The 19,251-nt window shown below is 42.9% G+C and overlaps 1 protein-coding gene across 1 annotated transcript in view; it reads left to right on the top strand.

The window, feature by feature from the left end:
- The first annotated feature begins 551 nt into the window (after window positions 1-551).
- Window positions 552-19,251, top strand: part of LOC122552714 (calpain-2 catalytic subunit-like) — an 81,517-nt gene continuing 62,817 nt past the window's right edge. Inside the window, exons 1-2 of the mRNA XM_087991256.1 lie at window positions 552-933; window positions 5,947-6,016. Coding sequence (XP_087847382.1) covers window positions 697-933; window positions 5,947-6,016 — 307 coding nt within the window. The 5' untranslated portion in view covers window positions 552-696. The remainder of the gene's footprint in view (window positions 934-5,946; window positions 6,017-19,251) is intronic.

Below are 19,251 nucleotides of genomic sequence, written 5' to 3'. Positions count from 1 at the left end.
CTTTGGTCAATATTCCTAGAAATATATATTTGTGTACATTTTCAAAGTTGTTGTGGGTATGTTTGCCGAGCTGGGAATTTGGTTTGGAGACTTTTCGTTCCCTTTCTAGGCGATATCCTCAGTGCTGTGGAGCCTTTTAAGAGTCCTGAAGCCAACAGAAGAAATATTATCCAGTGACTACAATGCAACTATCTACTGGGGAAATGCGACTCTGCACATTTACTTCTGTCTGTGATGTTAGGCATTGATTTCTTATAAACGCACTTCCGTCAGCATCAAAAGAAATTTCCGAAGGTACGTCCTGCCAAAATTAAAAGAGGAAATTTTAATAGAACCCGTAATGAGGCATTACCCATATAGCACCTTCACCTTGGGAGATCGAATGCCATCACATATGACCCCAGTGCAGTGATTGAGAATACGTGCTGTTGGGGTTGTGATTTGGCAAAAGGCGGTCGGAATATTCCAAATAAAACCCTCTGCTGGGCGGTCACATAATCTCCCCACATCTATTCTTTGCAGTGCAGGTGTTGGCGTGGATGAAACGTCGCCCAGCCCAGACTGTGTGACACATACACGCGAACACCCACACACACTCTGCAGGAGTTCGCTCCAAGGCGTGACTCTGCTGCTGCTTTTCGACCAGTTTCCGTCTCCAGCCGCTGAAGAGCGTGAAGCTGCCGCTAGGTTCTCATTATGTCAGGGATGGCAAGTCGGATCAAGAAGCTGCGAGGGCAGGCGGAGGGGATCGGTTCCCATGTGCAGCCCGTGAAATTCCTCAACCAGGATTTTGAAGCACTGCGGCAGCAATGCTTGGAAACTGGGACTCTGTTCTGTGACGAGACCTTCCCCGCCTGCCCTTCGGCTCTGGGCTACAATGAACTGGGACCGGGTTCATACAAGACCAGAGACGTCGAGTGGAAACGCCCCACGGTACTCAGCTTTCCTCTCGCAGCAGATATTTGATTGTATTCATTCGTTTATCACTTTAGTTAATTTCAACTCGATGCTTCTACTGAGTAATAACTAGCGGGTTCATCAAAACAGCTGGGAATCCTAGGGTCGGTGCCGGTGATGTGAAATTTCTCTTCAGAAGAAAAAAAGAAATATCGAGATGTGCCACCAAATGTGACAATCCTCGAAGCAGAAACACACTCGAGCTGTTAGAGACAAGACAAAACGAAGCATTCTCGGCTCCGAGAAATATCTAGAGTAGAGAACTAATAAGTGTACCTGTCTGTACTGGTTTCGATTTTATTTGTACAGCGGAATAAAGTGTGGAAGGTGTGGTAATAGCACTGCTGCCTCAGAGCGTCAGGGACTCCGGTTCGATTCCAGCCTCAGGTGACTGTGTGGAGTTTGCACATTCTCCGTGTCTGAGGGGTTTTACTCCCATACTCCAAAGATGTGCAGGTTAGCTGTATGGGCTCTGCTAAGTTGTGCAGGGATGTGCAGGTTAGCTGTATTGGCCGTGCTAAATTGCCCCAAGTTGGGTGGATTTCCCATTGGAAACACAGAGTTACACGGATAGGGTGGGGGCAGCTGGTCTGGGTGGGGATGCTCTTTGGAGGGTTGGTGTGAACTCCAAGGGTCTCAGGACCTGCCTCCACACTGTGGACAGTCTATGGTTCCATGATTTATGTCATGTCATGTCAGATAGTTACCTAGTGCTATAGCCTCACGGTTTTTTTTTACCGAGTGCAACTATCAGTGGAAGCTGGTTCCCATCGCAGATCAGCATCTGTATTCCAGCACCATCAATCACACTCATGGTTTAAAACATGTAATCGGGTCATCTGTTATTTTTGTAATGTTGACTGTTGATAGACATTGCTCTGGGATCTTCTACATTCACCTGAGCGGGCACATGGCACCTCAGTTTAATGCCTCGCTGGAAAAATGACACCTCTGACTCTGTGGCACTCTGTCAGTGCTGCATTAGACTGTGAGCCCTGGTGTGGAATCTGAACCCAGCTGGGAGTCCCAGTTTAGAATTCTTTCAAAGTTGTAATGCACTTTATTTGGCAGTTAGAAAGGCAAATGCAATGTTAGCATTCATTTCAAGAGGGCTAGAATACAAGAGCAGAGATATACTACTGAGGCTGTAGAAGGCTCTGGTCAGACCACATTTAGAATATTGTGAGCAGTTTTAGGCCCTGTATTAAAGGAAGGAGGTTCTGGCATTGGAGGGGTCCAGAGGAGGTTTCCAAGAATGATTCAGCAGATAAAGGACTTATCATATGAGGAGCGGTTGAGGAGTCTGGGTTGGTACTTGATGGAGTTTAGAAGGATGAAGGGGAAACTAATTGAAACTGAAGACTGGGAGGTCTGGATAGAGTGGACATGAAGAAGGTGTAAGAGAGACTAGGACCCTAAGGCACAACCTCAGAGCAAAGGTACAACCCTTTAAAACTGAGATGAAAAAGAATTTTTTCAACCAGAGAGTGGTTAATTTGTGGGACACATCACCGCAGAAAGCTGTGGAGGCCAAGTCACTGAGTGTTTTTAAGACAGAGATAGATAGGCTCTTCATTAGTAAGGAGATCAAAAGTTACAGGAAGAAAGCAGGAGAATGGGGTTGAGAAATATATGAGCCATGGTGGAGCTGACTCGATGGGCTGAATGGCCTAATTCTGCTCCTATATCTATGACCTTATGGGTTCTCAGCAGGGACACTTGACAGAATATGATATGAGTCAGATTAGTTGGATGTTTCTAATACAACATAGTTGTCGGACACAAATCACAAATTTCATTGATTCTCATTTCCCTGAACATGAATCACAAAATGTTAGCATGTAGGCAGAGCAATTAGTTAGGAAGGCGAATGGAATGTTGGCTTTTATTGCAAAGGGAATGGAGAACAAAATGGGTTTGTTTTGTTACAATTCTGTAGGGCCTTTGTGAAACCACATCCAGGATATTTTGTGTAAGTTTGGTCGTCTTATTTAAGAGGGGGATATATTTGCATTGGCAGCAATCCAGTAATGATTCACTTGGTTGATTCCGAGGATGAAGGGAGTTGTCTTATCAGGAAAGGTTAAACCTATTGTCCAGGGATGTGCAAGATAGCTGTATTGGCTGTGCTAAATTGTGCAGGGATATGCAGGTTAGCTGTATTGGCTGTGCTAAATACCCCAAAGTGTCCAAGTAGAATGTCTAGGTTGGGTGGATTTCCCATGAGAAACATGGGGTTACACAGATAGGGTGAGGGGATGGTGGCCTATACTGATTGGAGTTTGGAAGAATAAGAGGGTCTCACTGAAACATATAAGATCCTGAAGGGACTTGATTGGGAAACTACTGTGAAGATGTTTCCCTTTTTATGGGAATGTTGGCTGGAGTCACCATTTCAAAATAAACTATCTTTCATTTAAAGTGGAGATCAGGATGAATTATTTTGTTGCGGACTGTGAAGCAGAATTCTAGTAAAGTTGAGGTATTGAATTTATTCAGGATTGCATTAGAGAATTATTTGATTGACAAAGTTATGAGGACAGGCAGGAAGGTGGAGTTAGTCATGATCAGTTAGATATGATTTTCTTGAATGGGGGAGCAATTCTGATGCATGACTGGCTGACTACTGTTTAATTCCTAATAATATTTTTTGTTTTCCTCATCACAGCCATTTTGCCATTATTGCTTTGAAAATGCATAAATGTATTTAATCAATTGTGTTTAATTTATTTGTTTTATGTAGGGGGTGTATTTTTTTTAAATGTCAGATATTGCTGTCTATTTTCAACCATTTCCTCCTCCTCCTTGGGAGAGCGAAGGTGTGAACAAATCTTGTGCAATATCCTCCTCCGACAAAACACCTCATTCCCCAATCATAATAGTCAGCATGGAGACAGCTTGAACCTATCTGATTGTGGTCTCCTGCTGCATATTTTGTGTGACTTCTTGCAAGAAAGTAGGAAGTGTGTTAATGACCACCTTGTGAATTATATACAGACTGTACCAACAAAGGCAAGATGTGAGCTGTGGGGTAGTGAAGGTTGCTGTGGTGGTAAGGGTAGTAAGTGCAATGTTTTATGTCCTGCATTGGTTGTAAAGAAGCAGGGAGCATCAAGAGCATTGAATGAGTCTGCAGATGGTGAACGAGTGGAAAATATGATTCATAAGTTTCTTATTGAGACAAACCTGGCAGGTTATTGAACTTTCTCCAGCCCTGCAGTCACAGTATCAGAATTAATTCCTTGTGAAATCCTGTCTCTCTGAGGAGGTATCCTACAACATTTTCTGCTTCTTTCCGAACAAAGTTTCCCTCTTTATCTCAATAGCCTAGAAAAAATTCTTAAACATGGTATTGAAGAACTGAAACGTCGATTCTCCTGTTCCTTTGATGCTGCCTGACCTGCTGCGCTTTTCCAGCAACACATTTTCAGCATTGAAGAACTCTGAGCCAGTTCTGTCTTCATAACTACTCACTGTTGTCTGCTATCAGTGTGAACCTTCTTTTTAAGGAGTGCCGTCAGTGAAACCTGATGTCACAAACTACCAATAGAACCATTGAATAACAAGGTTCGTGCTGGCTGTTCTCCTAAATCACAATGAATTGTCAGCATCAATGAGACCAATGCATATACACCTCATCACCCATTGCAATTGCCTTAGACCATATTCTAACACACAGCAACTTCAAATTTATTTAAATTTCATTAGTGTGCTTCCTACTCATGATTTCATCTTCATGGCAAAGGCAATTTACATCGTGGGAATGTTTAAAACTCTAATAGCAATGGTTTGAACTTTAAGCACATAAATTGATGTATACAGACTTTATACCCAAAATACAGCAATTATTGTGACTTCTATGGAATGGTCCCTGCTCCTTAATGCTCTTCCAACTTTTGCACTCCACCTGTTGTACAGGTATAAAGTTGTGAGGGAAGCAGTCACAAACTCCTATGCTCTGTCTTGTCCTTTACTTGCCCAAAGGTAAAAATTGAGATGACTTCTTGATTCCTTTTGGGAATGAGGATGGCTTTGTTAACAGACATGCTAAGCTGTACAATTTATTTGGGAAACGAACTTTTATGCATTATTTTGTTGTTGAATATAAACATAGGACAGTGAGAGTAGTGTATCTAATATAGTCTGTTATATTTTACAGGAGGTGATGGCCCAGTGGTATTATCATTAGACTATTAATCCAGAGACCTGGAAATGTTCTGGGGACCATGACTGAATCCTGCCATGGTAGATGGTGGAATTTAAATTCAGTAAAAATTTGGAATGAAGAGTCTAATGATGACATGAATCTATTGTCAGTTGTCAGGAAAATCCCATCTGTTTCACCAATGCCCTGTAGAGAAGGAAACTGCCATGCTTACCCTGTTGGGCCTATATGTGATTCCAGTCTTACAGAAATGTGATTGATTCTTAACTGCTATTTGGGCAATTAGGGATGGGCAATAAATGCTGGCATAGCCAGCGACGCCCTCATCCCATGAATTAATTTTTAAAAAAGATCCAAGCTTCTACAGACATGTTGAATTGATTTGTACATTGTTTATTTTTATAAAATGTCAACTGATTCCAGAGTTTCTAAAACCATTTAATGGTCATAATCTAAACTGAACTCTGCAGAGGATAACCTTGCTGTGTGATATGAATTTAGGCTCTCTCAAAACCATTCCTGACTGCCAGTGATTGACCAACAATACATTTTGTTGATATTTGCACAAGTGTTATCGATTTCTTTGGCAGAGGGTATTGATAGCTAATGTAGAAAATAGATTATTTTTCCATTGTGAATGCAGAGAACTCTTGTGAATTATGAACCCTTGTCCTTTTAGTGCATCTGACAGATAACTATAAATATAAAACTGTTCATGTCTCTTGGTAATAAGCAAAAATTTTTTATTGTAGCTAGACAAGATTAAAAATAGAAATAAAAGTGAAATTCTTTCTCCATTTCTTTATTTCTGTTTAATTATTCAGGATCTGTGTGCAGACCCCAAGTTTATTATTGGAGAGGCATCCCGCACAGATATCTGCCAGGGGGCACTGGGTAAGTGTCAAGAAAATTTTTCTTTGGGGCATAACATGATGAATGTTCTGAGGAGGACAGAAGATAGTTATTTGGCTCTGTTGGTTTGTGTTAGAGTTTATATTTGCTGAAGTCCTGTGTGCTGTTTGTGTTAACTAATCCCTGTGATAACAAGTTCCACATCTTACCATTCTCTGGGTAAAGACATTTTTCAAAAATTGGGATTGCAATATCTCCTGATACCTAACGCTTGCAGGGTGACCAAATCTGGGCGTGTGCATAAGTGGAGGGGGCCTGAGGTGGAATTGTGTTCTTTAGCCTGATGTTATCTTTTCCAAGATGGAGGTAAAGTGGACCTAATAATGCCATCATATTTTAAGTAGAAAGACATGTAATTGCCTCTGATTTGAGCTTTAAAATTGGAAACTTCTTGCCAGCGTAGAGTCATAGACTCAGAACCTCCAATTGCCATCAGAACAGATTCAACCAAAGCTAAATGGATCAAATAAGGCCTTTTTAACTTTCTGTCTTTGTTTTGGCCAGACTTCTGAGTTCCTAAAAGTAGCAGCAAACAATGTGGAGATAATGCTTACCGTTTCTGGGTTAATCATATTTCTGTAATATTGCAGCTTTATATTACTTTTTCTGTTTGTAAATCTCAATTTTTAATTGGTTATTTGTAAATGTACCTTGTAATTTTTAAAATTTACTTTAAAGTTTTAATGTCATTGTAATTTATTAACAATTAAAATTAATATTTCATATTTAACATTCAATGGGATTGATTTACAGTGAATGAGTGTGGGTGAGTAAATGGTTTGTAGGTGGGAGTAACAGATGGGTAAGGTTGATCAGATGGTTGGCAGATGCAGGTAAGTAAATGTGTGCAGAGTGTAGGCCACAGAGAGTTAAGTCTGGGGGAGAGTGTCAAATCTAGGAGGATGATGTGGTGGAGGGGTCAGTCATCCAGTCAGAAGGTGGGTGAGGGATATTTGGTGTGTTTAGGGTGGAGAGGGGATTAGTGGTAAGTCTTCAGGTGATGGTGGGTTGGGGCCGGGGTGGGTCAGGGCCAGGATGGATCAGTGCAAGGGTGATGGGGTTTGGGGAATTGTCAGTTTAATGGTTACCTGGAGTTACAGTACGTTTTAGTTCCTCTAACTTTTCCAGGGTAAATATTTAGCTAAGTCGGTTGGAACTGTGCAAATTCTTTGACACTAATTCAGATTTGGGGACTTTTTTGGATATATAGCTACCTCCATTGAACCACTGTGAAATAAAGAACTGTAAGGCTGTATTTCCTCTTTTGTTAGCAGTACAAACATGATGGTTCACCTGTTGAAGAAGTATTTTCATGTCATGTTTGGTCTCCTGCCAAAAAAAAACCTGTTTAAACACAAACAAAATGAAAACATTTCCATAAACTGGATTATCTATGCAATTGGAAAAATAGGGATTTGCTGCACTTTTTGTTTCATGGAAGAAATATTTCATAATGTGGCATTTATGGATAGTACGTTATTGAGTTCTTAAGATAACCTGTTTTACAACCTTCACCGTATTTCCACCTGAGGCATAAACATTAAGAACAAACAACATTTTACATTTTATTTTTAATATTATTTGTTATATAGAACTCACCTTTTTTTCATCCAAGGATTGCAAGTTATGCTCGCAACTACTGCACATAAAATATAACTTCATTTTAAACATGCGATATTGAGAGAACTAGATGAAAGACTGAGGTGAATATTGTAGAATTATGCCAAGGAGAAAGTAGTCAACAAGAACAGAAATGTTGGCAAGTTATAAGATCATCCGTGATCTGAGGAACAGTTAGACAGAATGATATTTTTGATGTGAGCTACTTTTGAAGGCTTTGAGTAGAAGTTAACAAAGGCATTTAACTCTGGGGCTTCTGGTTAAAAACTAACATTCCCTTTAGATTTTCATTGAGATTAACAGAAGATATCAGAACAATCCTGTGGAAATTCTAGTTGTTTGTGCTTCAAAGAAGCAACTTTACACAAAATGTTATTATGTTTATCCTCTCCACAGGTACTGACTGACCAGTGTATGAATTTAGCATTTGGCGTTTTTATCCCAGAACTTTTCAGCAGATTTAGTGTAGTATTTTGCTTTTTAGGGGAAGGTGATATGAGTGATAACAGTTGAGCAACACCATAATGGAATTTGGAAAAACTCATAAATTTTGGAAAAGGAACACAGGACTGGGCTGGAGGGTGGGGGATGGGTGGGTTTGGGGTGTGAAGGTAGGGAAAGAATTTGTTTTGTTTTGAAATACTGAGAGATAAAGCCTTACAGTTGGAAATGACCACAGGTCATCCATGAATCATTCGCAATTTCCATTGATTAAACATCGAAAAAACTGAAACTACACACTCCACAACTCCATTCCAGTTCCCCATGCAGCAACCTGTCCCAGGCTGAACCAGATTGTCTGTGCTTCTAGACATGCTATTCAGCCTAAAAGATGAGCTCAATGCTATAACCTTTCTGCCCCATTTGGAAAGTAGTCTACCTTTTTAAATTATCCATTCAAGTGATAGGACATCACTTATTGCCCATCCCTACTTCTCCTTTAGAAGGTGGTGATGAACTGCCTTCTTGAACTATTGCTGTCCATTTGGTGTAGGTACACCCACAGCGCTGTCTAGAATTTTGATCTAGCAACAGTGAAGAAACAGTGATATATTTCCAAGTTAAATGGGAGAGTTCGGAGGGTGGAAGGTGCCATTTGAGTTTCAGGGTCATTGTCCCATTTAACAAGATCTGTGTGAGGCCTAACTAACCTCCAGTCACTCATTCCCCTTCAATAGTCCTGTGACTCCAAGTTTTATCACCAAGCCCTTGAGGATTTCACCATAGCCTGGTGTGCCCCCACATCTGCTCACCCAGCTCCATAAAGTACAAAACTGAGCTGTCTATCAAACAGTTTGAATATCTTTTCAAGCTTACAAGCGGAGGGCTGAGTCTGAACTGTCATTCAATACAAAAGATTGAATCACAGGGGACCGCTGACATAGTCATATGTGAACATTGCTATTGTTTAATGCAGAAGAAGATTAATTTATCCTCAGGCATCTGAATGCATTTCTATTTTCACAGTGCTGGCCAATTTAATAGTCAATCACTTTTTAAGACAAAAGCCCTATCATCAAAACCTGTATTAAAATCTATTGAACTCTTCGACCATTTTGTTATGACATGAAAAGTTGTCAAGACCTTTTGAATTTACCTGTAAAACGATTCCTGACCTCGGGCTAGGGCTCCCCCATAATACAACACTCCTGTAAAATGCCATGATATTCTGACCTGACTCCTTCAAAATTTCAGAGTTGGGGGAGGAGCAAGTGAAATAACTGCCAGGGAGGCCAGGTCCCATCACCAAGTCACCCTTTATTTACTAGTGCACAGTATACTGACGGTGGCTGGCTAGCCTGCTTGGAGTTAGTCCTCAATTTAAGAGATTCTAATTTCCTGTTTTTTTTTTATTTTCATACTGTTTACTAAAGTCAACAGTGAACAAAAAACAACAATTCACAATAAACAGCAACTTACAGGGGAAAGGGGCAATAAAGCCAAACCCCAAACTATAACCGTACAACCAATTCACAAGCAATTCCCACTTCATCTTACCAAAGATGAAACAGTAGACACAAACACATACAATACAGTCCAGTTAACCGAATAATAAAACCGTGCACATTACACAGATACTCCTGGTAAACCAGCAAACAGCCTGCCCCTCCCACTTTCTGGCCACTCAAAGGTAGCCCGCCTCAGCACTCCTTCCTGCTCCCTATCCACCCCTTCTGGTTCCTGGCTTGACTGACAAGCCAGCCTGTCCAGATACCACCCAGGACAATGGATCTCGGGACAGCCCACATGCCTTCCGGGCCTGGACCACCCCTACACATATTCCAGCCCTTGGTTCGCTCCCTTCTCGGGGTGATAGTGTTCAGGACGGCATACCCACCCTCTGCCTCTTGGGGTGGCAGCTTTCAGGATGACCCAAGAATCTACCAGCTCAAAGTAAGGCCTGCCAGACCCATGGATACACAAGACACAGTGCAGCTGATAAAACCAACGACCAAAAAGCTGAGTCCATTACCAAAACTAAGTCCATGCCCAACGGCAGAGTCCATGCCTGAAGACAGAGTCCACTCCAGAAGGCAGCAAATATACACCTCACAGCACACACACAGCAGCCTGGTCCATCCACAGAGGCCCACTCATAGTGGTACTGTCCATTTGTAAAGGAGCACTCACAAGGGGCTAAGTCCAAACACAAAATGGTGAAAACACATGCAAAAATAAAGTGCACTAAAAACTGTTGTGCAAGGCCACAAAATCAGCATAGTCCTTGCTCAAAAACAAAAAGAGTAACACACAGGCTGCAACCAGCCAGTGAAACAACAAAACAGCAGTTCCCTAGTGAGAACTGAAATACAACAATAACACACTGACTGTGTGGTCAGCCAGCTCAGAAACCAGTCCAGAAAAAGGAATAACTGTAACAAACTGGCTGTGTGATCAACCTTCCCATGACAATGGCTGGTCGGACCATATCCTGAAGAACCATATCCTGAGTGGGCGGCACAGTGGCACAGTGGTTAGCACTGCTGCCTCACAACGCCAGAGACCCGGGTTCAATTCCCGCCTCAGGCGACTGACTGTGTGGAGTTTGCACATTCTCCCTGTGTCTGCGTGGGTTTCCTCCGGGTGCTCCGGGTGCTCTGGTTCCTCCCACAGTCCAAAGATGTCCAGGTTAGGTGAATTGGCCATGCTAAATTGTCCGTAGTGTTAGGTAAGGGGTAAATGTAGGGGTATGGGTGGGCTGCGCTTCGGCGGGTCGGTGTGGACTTGTTGGGCCGAAGGGCCTGTTTCCACACTGTAAAGTAATCTAATCAAATCTAACAGTTTGGCCATTTGGCCGAAGCTTGGCTTTGATGTGGGATTCTGCTGTGGGTTGGCCTAAGGTCCCTCTACTCAGGACATTCCGTGTGTGAGGCTCTGTGACTGCTTATACTCCAGTGGTGTTTTCCTAGCTCAGTTGAACAAGTGAGGGTGTTCACTTCCACTGGGATGCCCTGTAGGCCCCATGCTCCATTTGCCACAGTTTCTAATGATAAAGCCCGTTGTCGTACCTGTTTGAGGTCCAGTTGGGTTTCAGCTAGTTACTGCTTCTGCATAGTTACATCATTAATCCTACATACCAAATGGTCTCTCAGTGTCTTATTTGGTTAACCCAAATTCACATGCCTCTGCCAGTCATCCTAATTTCATCAAAAATCCCAATATGGCTTCCCCCGGTTCTCTAACAGCCAAATAAGACCGATAGCATCTCAGGATTAGAGGATGTTTGGGGTCGTAATATTCCTTAACCAACTCTGTCAATTCTTGGAAGGTTTTAGTGTATGCTGCCTCTGGGAAAGTTAAGCCCCTTATAACTGAAAATGCCGCAGGTCCACACACAGTCAGAAGTACTACTTGTTGCTTTTCATCTGCCCCAATATCAAATGCCTAGAAAAAAATTGCATTCTTTCCACATACTGGGCCCAGTCTTTGACAACAGGATCAAATGAGGTGAAAGTGAGGACTGCGGATGCTGGAGAATCGGAGTCAAGATTACAGTGTTGCTGGAAAAGCTCAGCAGGTCAGGCAGCATCCGGATCAAATGAGTCAAGCTTCCCAAATAGAGGTATGATGCCGGAAATGCTTACCCCAACTCCAAGGTGACAGTTGCTAGCGAATGTTCTTCAGGCACAATGTTTCTCCCATCACCACTGAAATAACTGCACAGAGAGGCTGGGTCCCATAATTAAGTCATCCTTTATTTACTAGTGCACAGTACATTGACTATGGTTGGTCAGCCAGCTTGGAGTCAGTCCTTGACTGAGGAGGTACTAATCTCCTGGTTATTTATTTTATTCCATCAGGAAAAACACCCATGTGCCTAGGGAACTAGTGACAAGCAAAGCCCTGACAGGAGAAATGCTCACAGGAAACAAAAAGTGAAGGGGAGGGTAAGGACTAAACCAAAATGGTATTCGAGGGGGAAATAAAGCACTCCAATCCCCGTGGTGCCCACCTCTCCCTGAAGACCCCAAGAGTTTCGATGGACACCACGGCACGGTGGCACAGTGGTTAGCACTGCTGCCTCACAGCGCCAGAGACCCGGGTTCAATTCCTGCCTCAGGCGACTGACTGTGTGGAGTTTGCACGTTCTCCCCGTGTCTGCGTGGGTTTCCTCCGGGTGCTCCGGTTTCCTCCCACACTCCAAAAGATGTGCAGGTCAGGTGAATTGGCTGTGCTAAATTGCACGTCGTGTTAGGTAAGGGGTAAATGTAGGGGTATGGGTGGGTTACGCTTCGGCGGGTCGGTGTGGACTTGTTGGGCCGAAGGGCCTGTTTCCACACTGTAAGTAATCTAATCTAAGTAATCTAATCTAATCTAATCAAATGCTCCCATTTCAAGGACACCCAGGCTTGAAGGTAGCCGCGGAAGAGTACCTTGCAGTCGACAGAAATGACTCCCTACATGGCCCGCTGACTGGACCTGTTTATAGCTAGTCTGGCCACGCCCAGGAGCAGACCCATGAGGTGATCCTTTGATCTGCCCTACCCCCCTCTGTACCGAGTGCCCAAAGATCAGAAGCGTGGGGCAGAAGTGCAACCAAAAACATTAAAGAAGATCCTTAAGAAAACTAAAAAAGGGAGTGCAGATGCCCACACCCCGTATATACATGGTCCACAGAATCCACAGCACCGCAGAGCAAGCAACTGGGCTGGGAATCCGTGAACCACCGCAATCTGCGGTTGCAGGGGACTGCTGCGTGCAACACCCTCCACCCCAGAATCCCAAGAGAAAGGGGGAAGACTCCCATGTAGAGAGCTCTCCACTGGGAGTTCCCACCACTCATTGGTAAATGGGCGTGTCCATGCGTATCCGGGTGGTGGATGAAAGACAAGAGGTGGATGGTGTGTAGCAATAGTCCGTATGGGGCAACCTCCTGATTATATTATTGGTCAGCCAAGGCTTTCCTGATTGGCCCAGGTTAACAACCCCAATCAAAAATGAAACCAACCTGGTCTAATCACTACAGGGGGTATTGTCGAAAATGCCCAACTGTTCAAAGGAGCAGGCAAGGTTGGTAGTGCTGTGTGTGGTGTGGCATCTCCACATCTAAGCAGTGCCGCTGAGAAGTGATGGAAATGGGAGCAGGTATTGCCTTTGTCAGGTGAGCCATGCAAATTTGGTCTCATGAATCTCAAAGAATTCTATGGAGTTACATAGGCGATGAATCTCCATTGGAAACGTAACCCAGCTAAAACAAAATGGTCGTGCGAAGAAGGTACATAAGCTGGAATGTGAATCCTATGTGGTACCAGCTGTTGATATTTATATCTGAATAAAACAGAATTGAATTATTGTTATCCAACTGCATAAACATGATGGAACAGGGTTTTTGGAGCTCAAGAACTCAACTTGGATGAACATATTTTACATATCTCCACTGTCCATTTCTAAAGATCACTTCGACTTATTTTAATATTTTGCCTTTTGTAGAACCAAGCTTGCTTTTTGACTGTTATTAGAGACTCTACCCCAGTTGGTAACAGTGGCATGCATTGCATGTTCTAATAGCCTGTGAGCAGGAACAAAATGTCTTATTGCTACTCTGTTCATTTGTCTCATACTAATTCTGTCTATTCTGTACCACTCCCAACACCACACACTCCCCATTATTGACTCACTAAGCAGTGGAAACATTTCTTCCTAAGTCATGAAGCTTGAAGCTGACAATATTTACAGCAAACGTTTGATCTGTTTGGGAAATGGGCTGAGCTGGAAGATAATAGGCAGGTCTGTCCTTGGCAAGACATGACTAGTCTGGAGAAGTTATGGTGGAGGACCTCAACTATTCATAGTATTCACTAATGAGAGGTGATCGGAAGGAAATCTAAACTGCACATTGATGCAATGCAAGCAGTTTAACTGGAAAAATAAAATTAGAGATACTTATAGATTAAATTAATGAGCGAAACTGTGCTGGATGGATTTCAATATAATTAATGTGAAGTCATCCACGTTGAATTTAAAAAGAATGGAACAGACTAGTGAATGGTACTAAAATATAAATTGGGACATAATGGTTTGTCACTGGAATGGTAATCTGCAGATCAAAACTCTTGCTAAAACTCTTGACCATTGTTTTAAATCCAACCATGACAGATGGTGAAATTTTACTTCAACTGATAATTCTGAAACTAAAAGCCAGTCCATTACCATCTGCTTCACTAATGCCCTTTAAGGAAGGGAAATCTGCTGATCTTACTTGGTATGTCTTACATACGACTCCAGCCCCAAAATGATGTGGTTGGCTCTTAACTGTCCTCTGAAGTGGCCTAGTTACCCACTCATTTGTATCAAACTGCTTCAAGAACTGATAGAAGAAATGAAACCAATAGAAACAATAATGGCACACACACTGCACCAGGGAGCCTGCAGAACCCTTCTTACTAACACCCATGTGCTTATGTCAAAATTAAAAATCACACAACACCAGGTTAGACTCCAACAGGTTTATTTGGAAGTACATGCTTTCAGAGCACTGCTCCTTAATCAGGTAACCAGTGGGGCAGGATCCCAGGACACTGAATTTATGGTAAAAGATCAAAGTGTCATGCAACTGATGCGATGCATTGAACAAACCTAGATTGCCATTAAGTCTTTAATCACTTAGAAATGGTTGCAGATTTCGATTCATTAGTATGTAAATCCTAGAACTACTTTCAAGTTTCCCGAGATAATATAAGGCTCTTAAAGAAAAAGTGACGTTTTGGCTCAGACAATGCATTAAGGGTATGAGGTTAGAGTCTGTCTGTATTCCAACCTTGAGTCAGACTGGTTCTCTTTCCAAAATAGGCATTTATAAAATGTCACATGGACTGACTGCCTACAGATTGTGTGCTTTTTGAACAAAATAGTTTGTAAGAGTGTAAGTGTGTGTGTGTGCTTAGTGTAGAGAGGTCACCTGCAGTGTGGAATGAACTCAAGATCCCGGTTGAGGCCATCCTCATGGTTACTGAATTTAGCTATCAGCCTCTGCCCAGAGACACTGCGTTGTTGTGTATCCTGAAGTCTGCCTTGGAGGACAGTCACCTGAAGATCCAAGGCCAAATGTCCTTAACTACCAAAGGGCATCCTTGCTTGCAGCATATGAGACAACGTTGGCTGAGTCACGTGGTGAGTGGTGTCCCCCACAAGACCAAGCAAATGTATGACAATGGATAAATGGACACCCCACAACAATTGCCAGACAGGAGTGTTCCCTCCCAATTGGGGAACACTTCAGCAGTCGGACGTTCAGCCTCAGATTTTCGGGTGACTGTCCTCCAAGGCGGACTTCAGGATATGCAACAACACAGAGTTGCTGAGCAGAGGCTGATAGCCAAGTTCGATACCCATGGTGATGGCCTCAACCAGCATCTTGGGTTCATGTCATACTACAGGTGACCCCGCTACTCTATACACACTCTTACACACAATCAAACTCTTACACACTCACCCTCTCTCATACACATGCTCCCTCTCAGACACACAGACAACACACGGCCCCCACACTCACACATGCACATCCTCTCACAGACATATACTCCATCACATTCGCACACACATGCACACACTCCCCACACTCCTATACACATACACACACACGCGCGCGCCTATGGGGTGAATTTGTATTTGCAGACACATTTTGTTTTGATCAAAAAGCACACTATCTGTAGTCCATGTGATATTTTCTAAATTCCTCCTTTGGAAACAGAACCATCTGACTCAAGGTTGGAATACAGACAGACTCTAACCTCACACCCTTAAATTTGTGTTGCAGACGCTTCGTCCCCTGTCTAGGTGACATCCTCAGTGCTTGGGAGCCTCCTGTGAAGCGCTTCTATGATCTTTCCTCCGGCATTTATAGTGGTTTGAATCTGCCGCTTCCGGTTGTCAGTTCCAGCTGTCCGTTGCAGTGGTCGGTATATTGGGTCCAGATCGATGTGCTTATTGATTGAATCTGTGGATGAATGCCATGCCTCTAGGAATTCCCTGGCTGTTCTCTGTTTGGCTTGCCCTATAATAGAGTTGTCCCAGTCGAATTCATGTTGCTTGTCATCTGCATGTGTGGCTACTAAGGATAGCTGGTCGTGTCATTTCGTGGCTAGTTGGTGTTCATGGATGCGGATCGTTAGCTGTCTTCCTGTTTGTCCTATGTAGTGTTTTGTACAGTCCTCGCATGGGATTTTGTACACTACATTGGTTTTGTTCATGCTGGGTATCTACAAAGAATGAAACCTGAAAGCAACAACACCCCCAGATTCTATGGACTACCTAAAGTGCACAAACCAGACATCCCACTCAGACCCATAGTATCACCACCAGGGACACCATCACACAAACTGGCTAAAGAACTACAGCAGAAACTGAAACACCTGATCTGCGGATCCAGACACTCTATACAATCAACACAGGAATTCTTGGACACCATCAAAAATATACACAGAGACAAGGAAGAAACCATGGTCTCCCAATACCCAGCATGAGCAAAACCAATGTAGTGTACAAAATCCCATGCAAGGACTGTACAAAACACTACATAGGACAAACAGGAAGACAGCTAACGATCCGCATCCATGAACACCAACTAGCCACGAAATGACACGACCAGCTATCCTTAGTAGCCACACACGCAGATGACAAGCAACATGAATTCGACTGGGACAACAAGCCAAACAGAGAACAGCCAGGGAATTCCTAGAGGCATGGCATTCATCCACAGATTCAATCAATAAGCACATTGACCTGGACCCAATATACCGACCACTGCAACAGACAGCTGGAACTGACAACCGGAAGCGGCAGATTCAAACCACTACAAATGCCGGAGGAAAGATCACAGAAGCGCTTCACAGGAGGCTCCCAAGCACTGAGGATGTCACCTAGACAGGGGACGAAACGTCTGCAACACAAATTCCCAGCTCGGCGAACAGAACCACAACAACGAGCACCCGAGCTACAAATCTTCTCACAAACTTTGATCACACCCTTAAAGCATTGTTGAGCTTGTCACCTTTTCAAAATCCTTAAGTTATCCGGGGAATGTGACTTGAAAGAACTTCTGTGATTTACATATTAATGAATTGAAACCTGCAAGTCATTCTAAGTGATTAAAACTTCATAGAAGTTGGGTTTGTTCAATGTATTGCATCAGTTGTATGAAATTTTGATCTTTTACTACAAAGTTTGTGTCCTTGGATCTTGCCCCACTACTTACCTGATTAAGGAGCAGCACTCCGAAAGCTTGTACTTTCAAATAAACCTATTGGACTATAACCCGGTGTTGTGTGATTTTTAGCTTTGTCCAACACGGTCCAACACCAGTATCTTCACATCATGTGCCAAAATTGACAGAGCTGTACCAGGGACTAGTTAGGTGACAGCATAATATAGTCATTCGCAAAGAATTGTGCCTTGCAGATAATGTCTTGACCTCAAAATCCCTGGGTGGGATCAGAGGTGGCAGCACAGTCAGGACAGGTTTGTCCTGAGATATGTCAATATTGCTCCAGAACCCCATGTAGTCAGATGATATCAGGTCAAACATGAGCAAGTAAACCATCTGCAGATTAGCATCTTCTCCCATTCTCAGCTAATGAATTTGCTGTCCTCCATGTTGAATGCCACTTGGGGGTTGCAGCAAGGGTAACAAGGGCACAGAATAATCTGACTGGGTTAATGTCTGTCACCAAAATGACTTGGTAGCACCACTATTTATTAAGCTATGTCCTAAAGGGCATTGCTGCTAGACTATGTTGCTAGGCCATGAGGCAGGTGAAAGGGAACCAAAAGGAATGAAAAATCTTACTTCATTTAGTTGACCAAATGTGGCATTAAGGAACTCTACCAAATCCTCAGTGAATGGGAATCAAAGAAAATAGAGTCATAGAATCACAAAGGACTGAAACAGACCCTTTGGTCCAACTCGTCCATGCTGACCAAGTTTCCCAAAGTATACTAGCGTCAATTACCTGCGTTTGGCCTAAATCTCTCCAAATCTTTCTTATTCATGTACGAGTCCAAATATCTTTTAAATGTTGTAATTGTACCTGCGTCTACCACTTCCTCTGGCAGGTCATTCCACATCCGAACCACCCTCTATATGAAACCGTTGCCCCTCAGTGCCTTTTAAATCCTTTTTCTCTCACCTTAAAAATATGCCCACAGTTTTGAACTGCTCCACCCTCAGGAAAAGACCTTTGCCATTCACTTTATCCATACCCCTCATGATTTTATAAAACTCTATGATGGCACCCCTCAACTTCTTATGCTTCTGTGAAAAAAGTCCCAGCCATTCCAGCCTCTCCTTATAACTCAAACCCTCAAGTTCCGGTAACTTCCTGGTAAATCTTTTATGAGTCCTCACCAATTTAATAATATCCTTCCTATAGTAGGGCCACAGAACTGCACACAGTACTCCCAAAGTGGCCTCACCACACTCAGTACAATCTCAACATAATGTCCCAACTCCTATACTTAATGGTCTGAGCAATGAAGACAAGCATGTTAAACACCTTATTAACCAACCCACCTACCTGTGATGCAACTTTCAAAGAGTTATGTATCTGAACTCCTAGATCTCTCTGTTCCACAACACTATCCAGGATCCTACCATTAAACTATATAACTCGCATTTATCCAAATTAAACTCCATCTGCCTTTGCTCAGCCCACTGGTCTGATTGATGAAGATCACTTTGTAATCTTATATAACCTTCTTCACTGTTGATGCAAGCACCAATCTTGGTATTATCTGCAAATTTACTAACCCTGGCTCCAAACATCTCATCCATGTATATGAATGACAAGCAAAAGTGAACCCAGCACTGATCCATGCAGAACACCGTTGGTCACAGGTCTCCAGTCCAGGAAAACATTCTCCACCACCTCCCTCTCTCCTAGGTTAAGCCAATTTTGAATCCAATCGGCAGGCACTCATGAATCCCATGTGGTCTAATGTTACTAATTACTATGCAGAACCTTGTCAAAGGTTTTACTAAAGTCCATGAAGACAATGTTTACCCCTCTGCCCTCAACAATCTTTTTGGTTACTTCCTCAGAAGACTAAAGTTTGTGAGACACAATTTCCCATGCACAAAGCCATGCTGACTAATCAGTCCT

Source organism: Chiloscyllium plagiosum, unplaced genomic scaffold, assembly GCF_037043375.1.
Source record: "Chiloscyllium plagiosum isolate Xiang-an unplaced genomic scaffold, Cpla_swu_hap1 HiC_scaffold_10, whole genome shotgun sequence".
Taxonomy (NCBI): Eukaryota; Metazoa; Chordata; class Chondrichthyes; order Orectolobiformes; family Hemiscylliidae; genus Chiloscyllium; species Chiloscyllium plagiosum.
The sequence above is the reverse complement of the archived record's forward strand: the minus strand, read 5'-3'. Positions and strand labels throughout refer to the sequence as shown.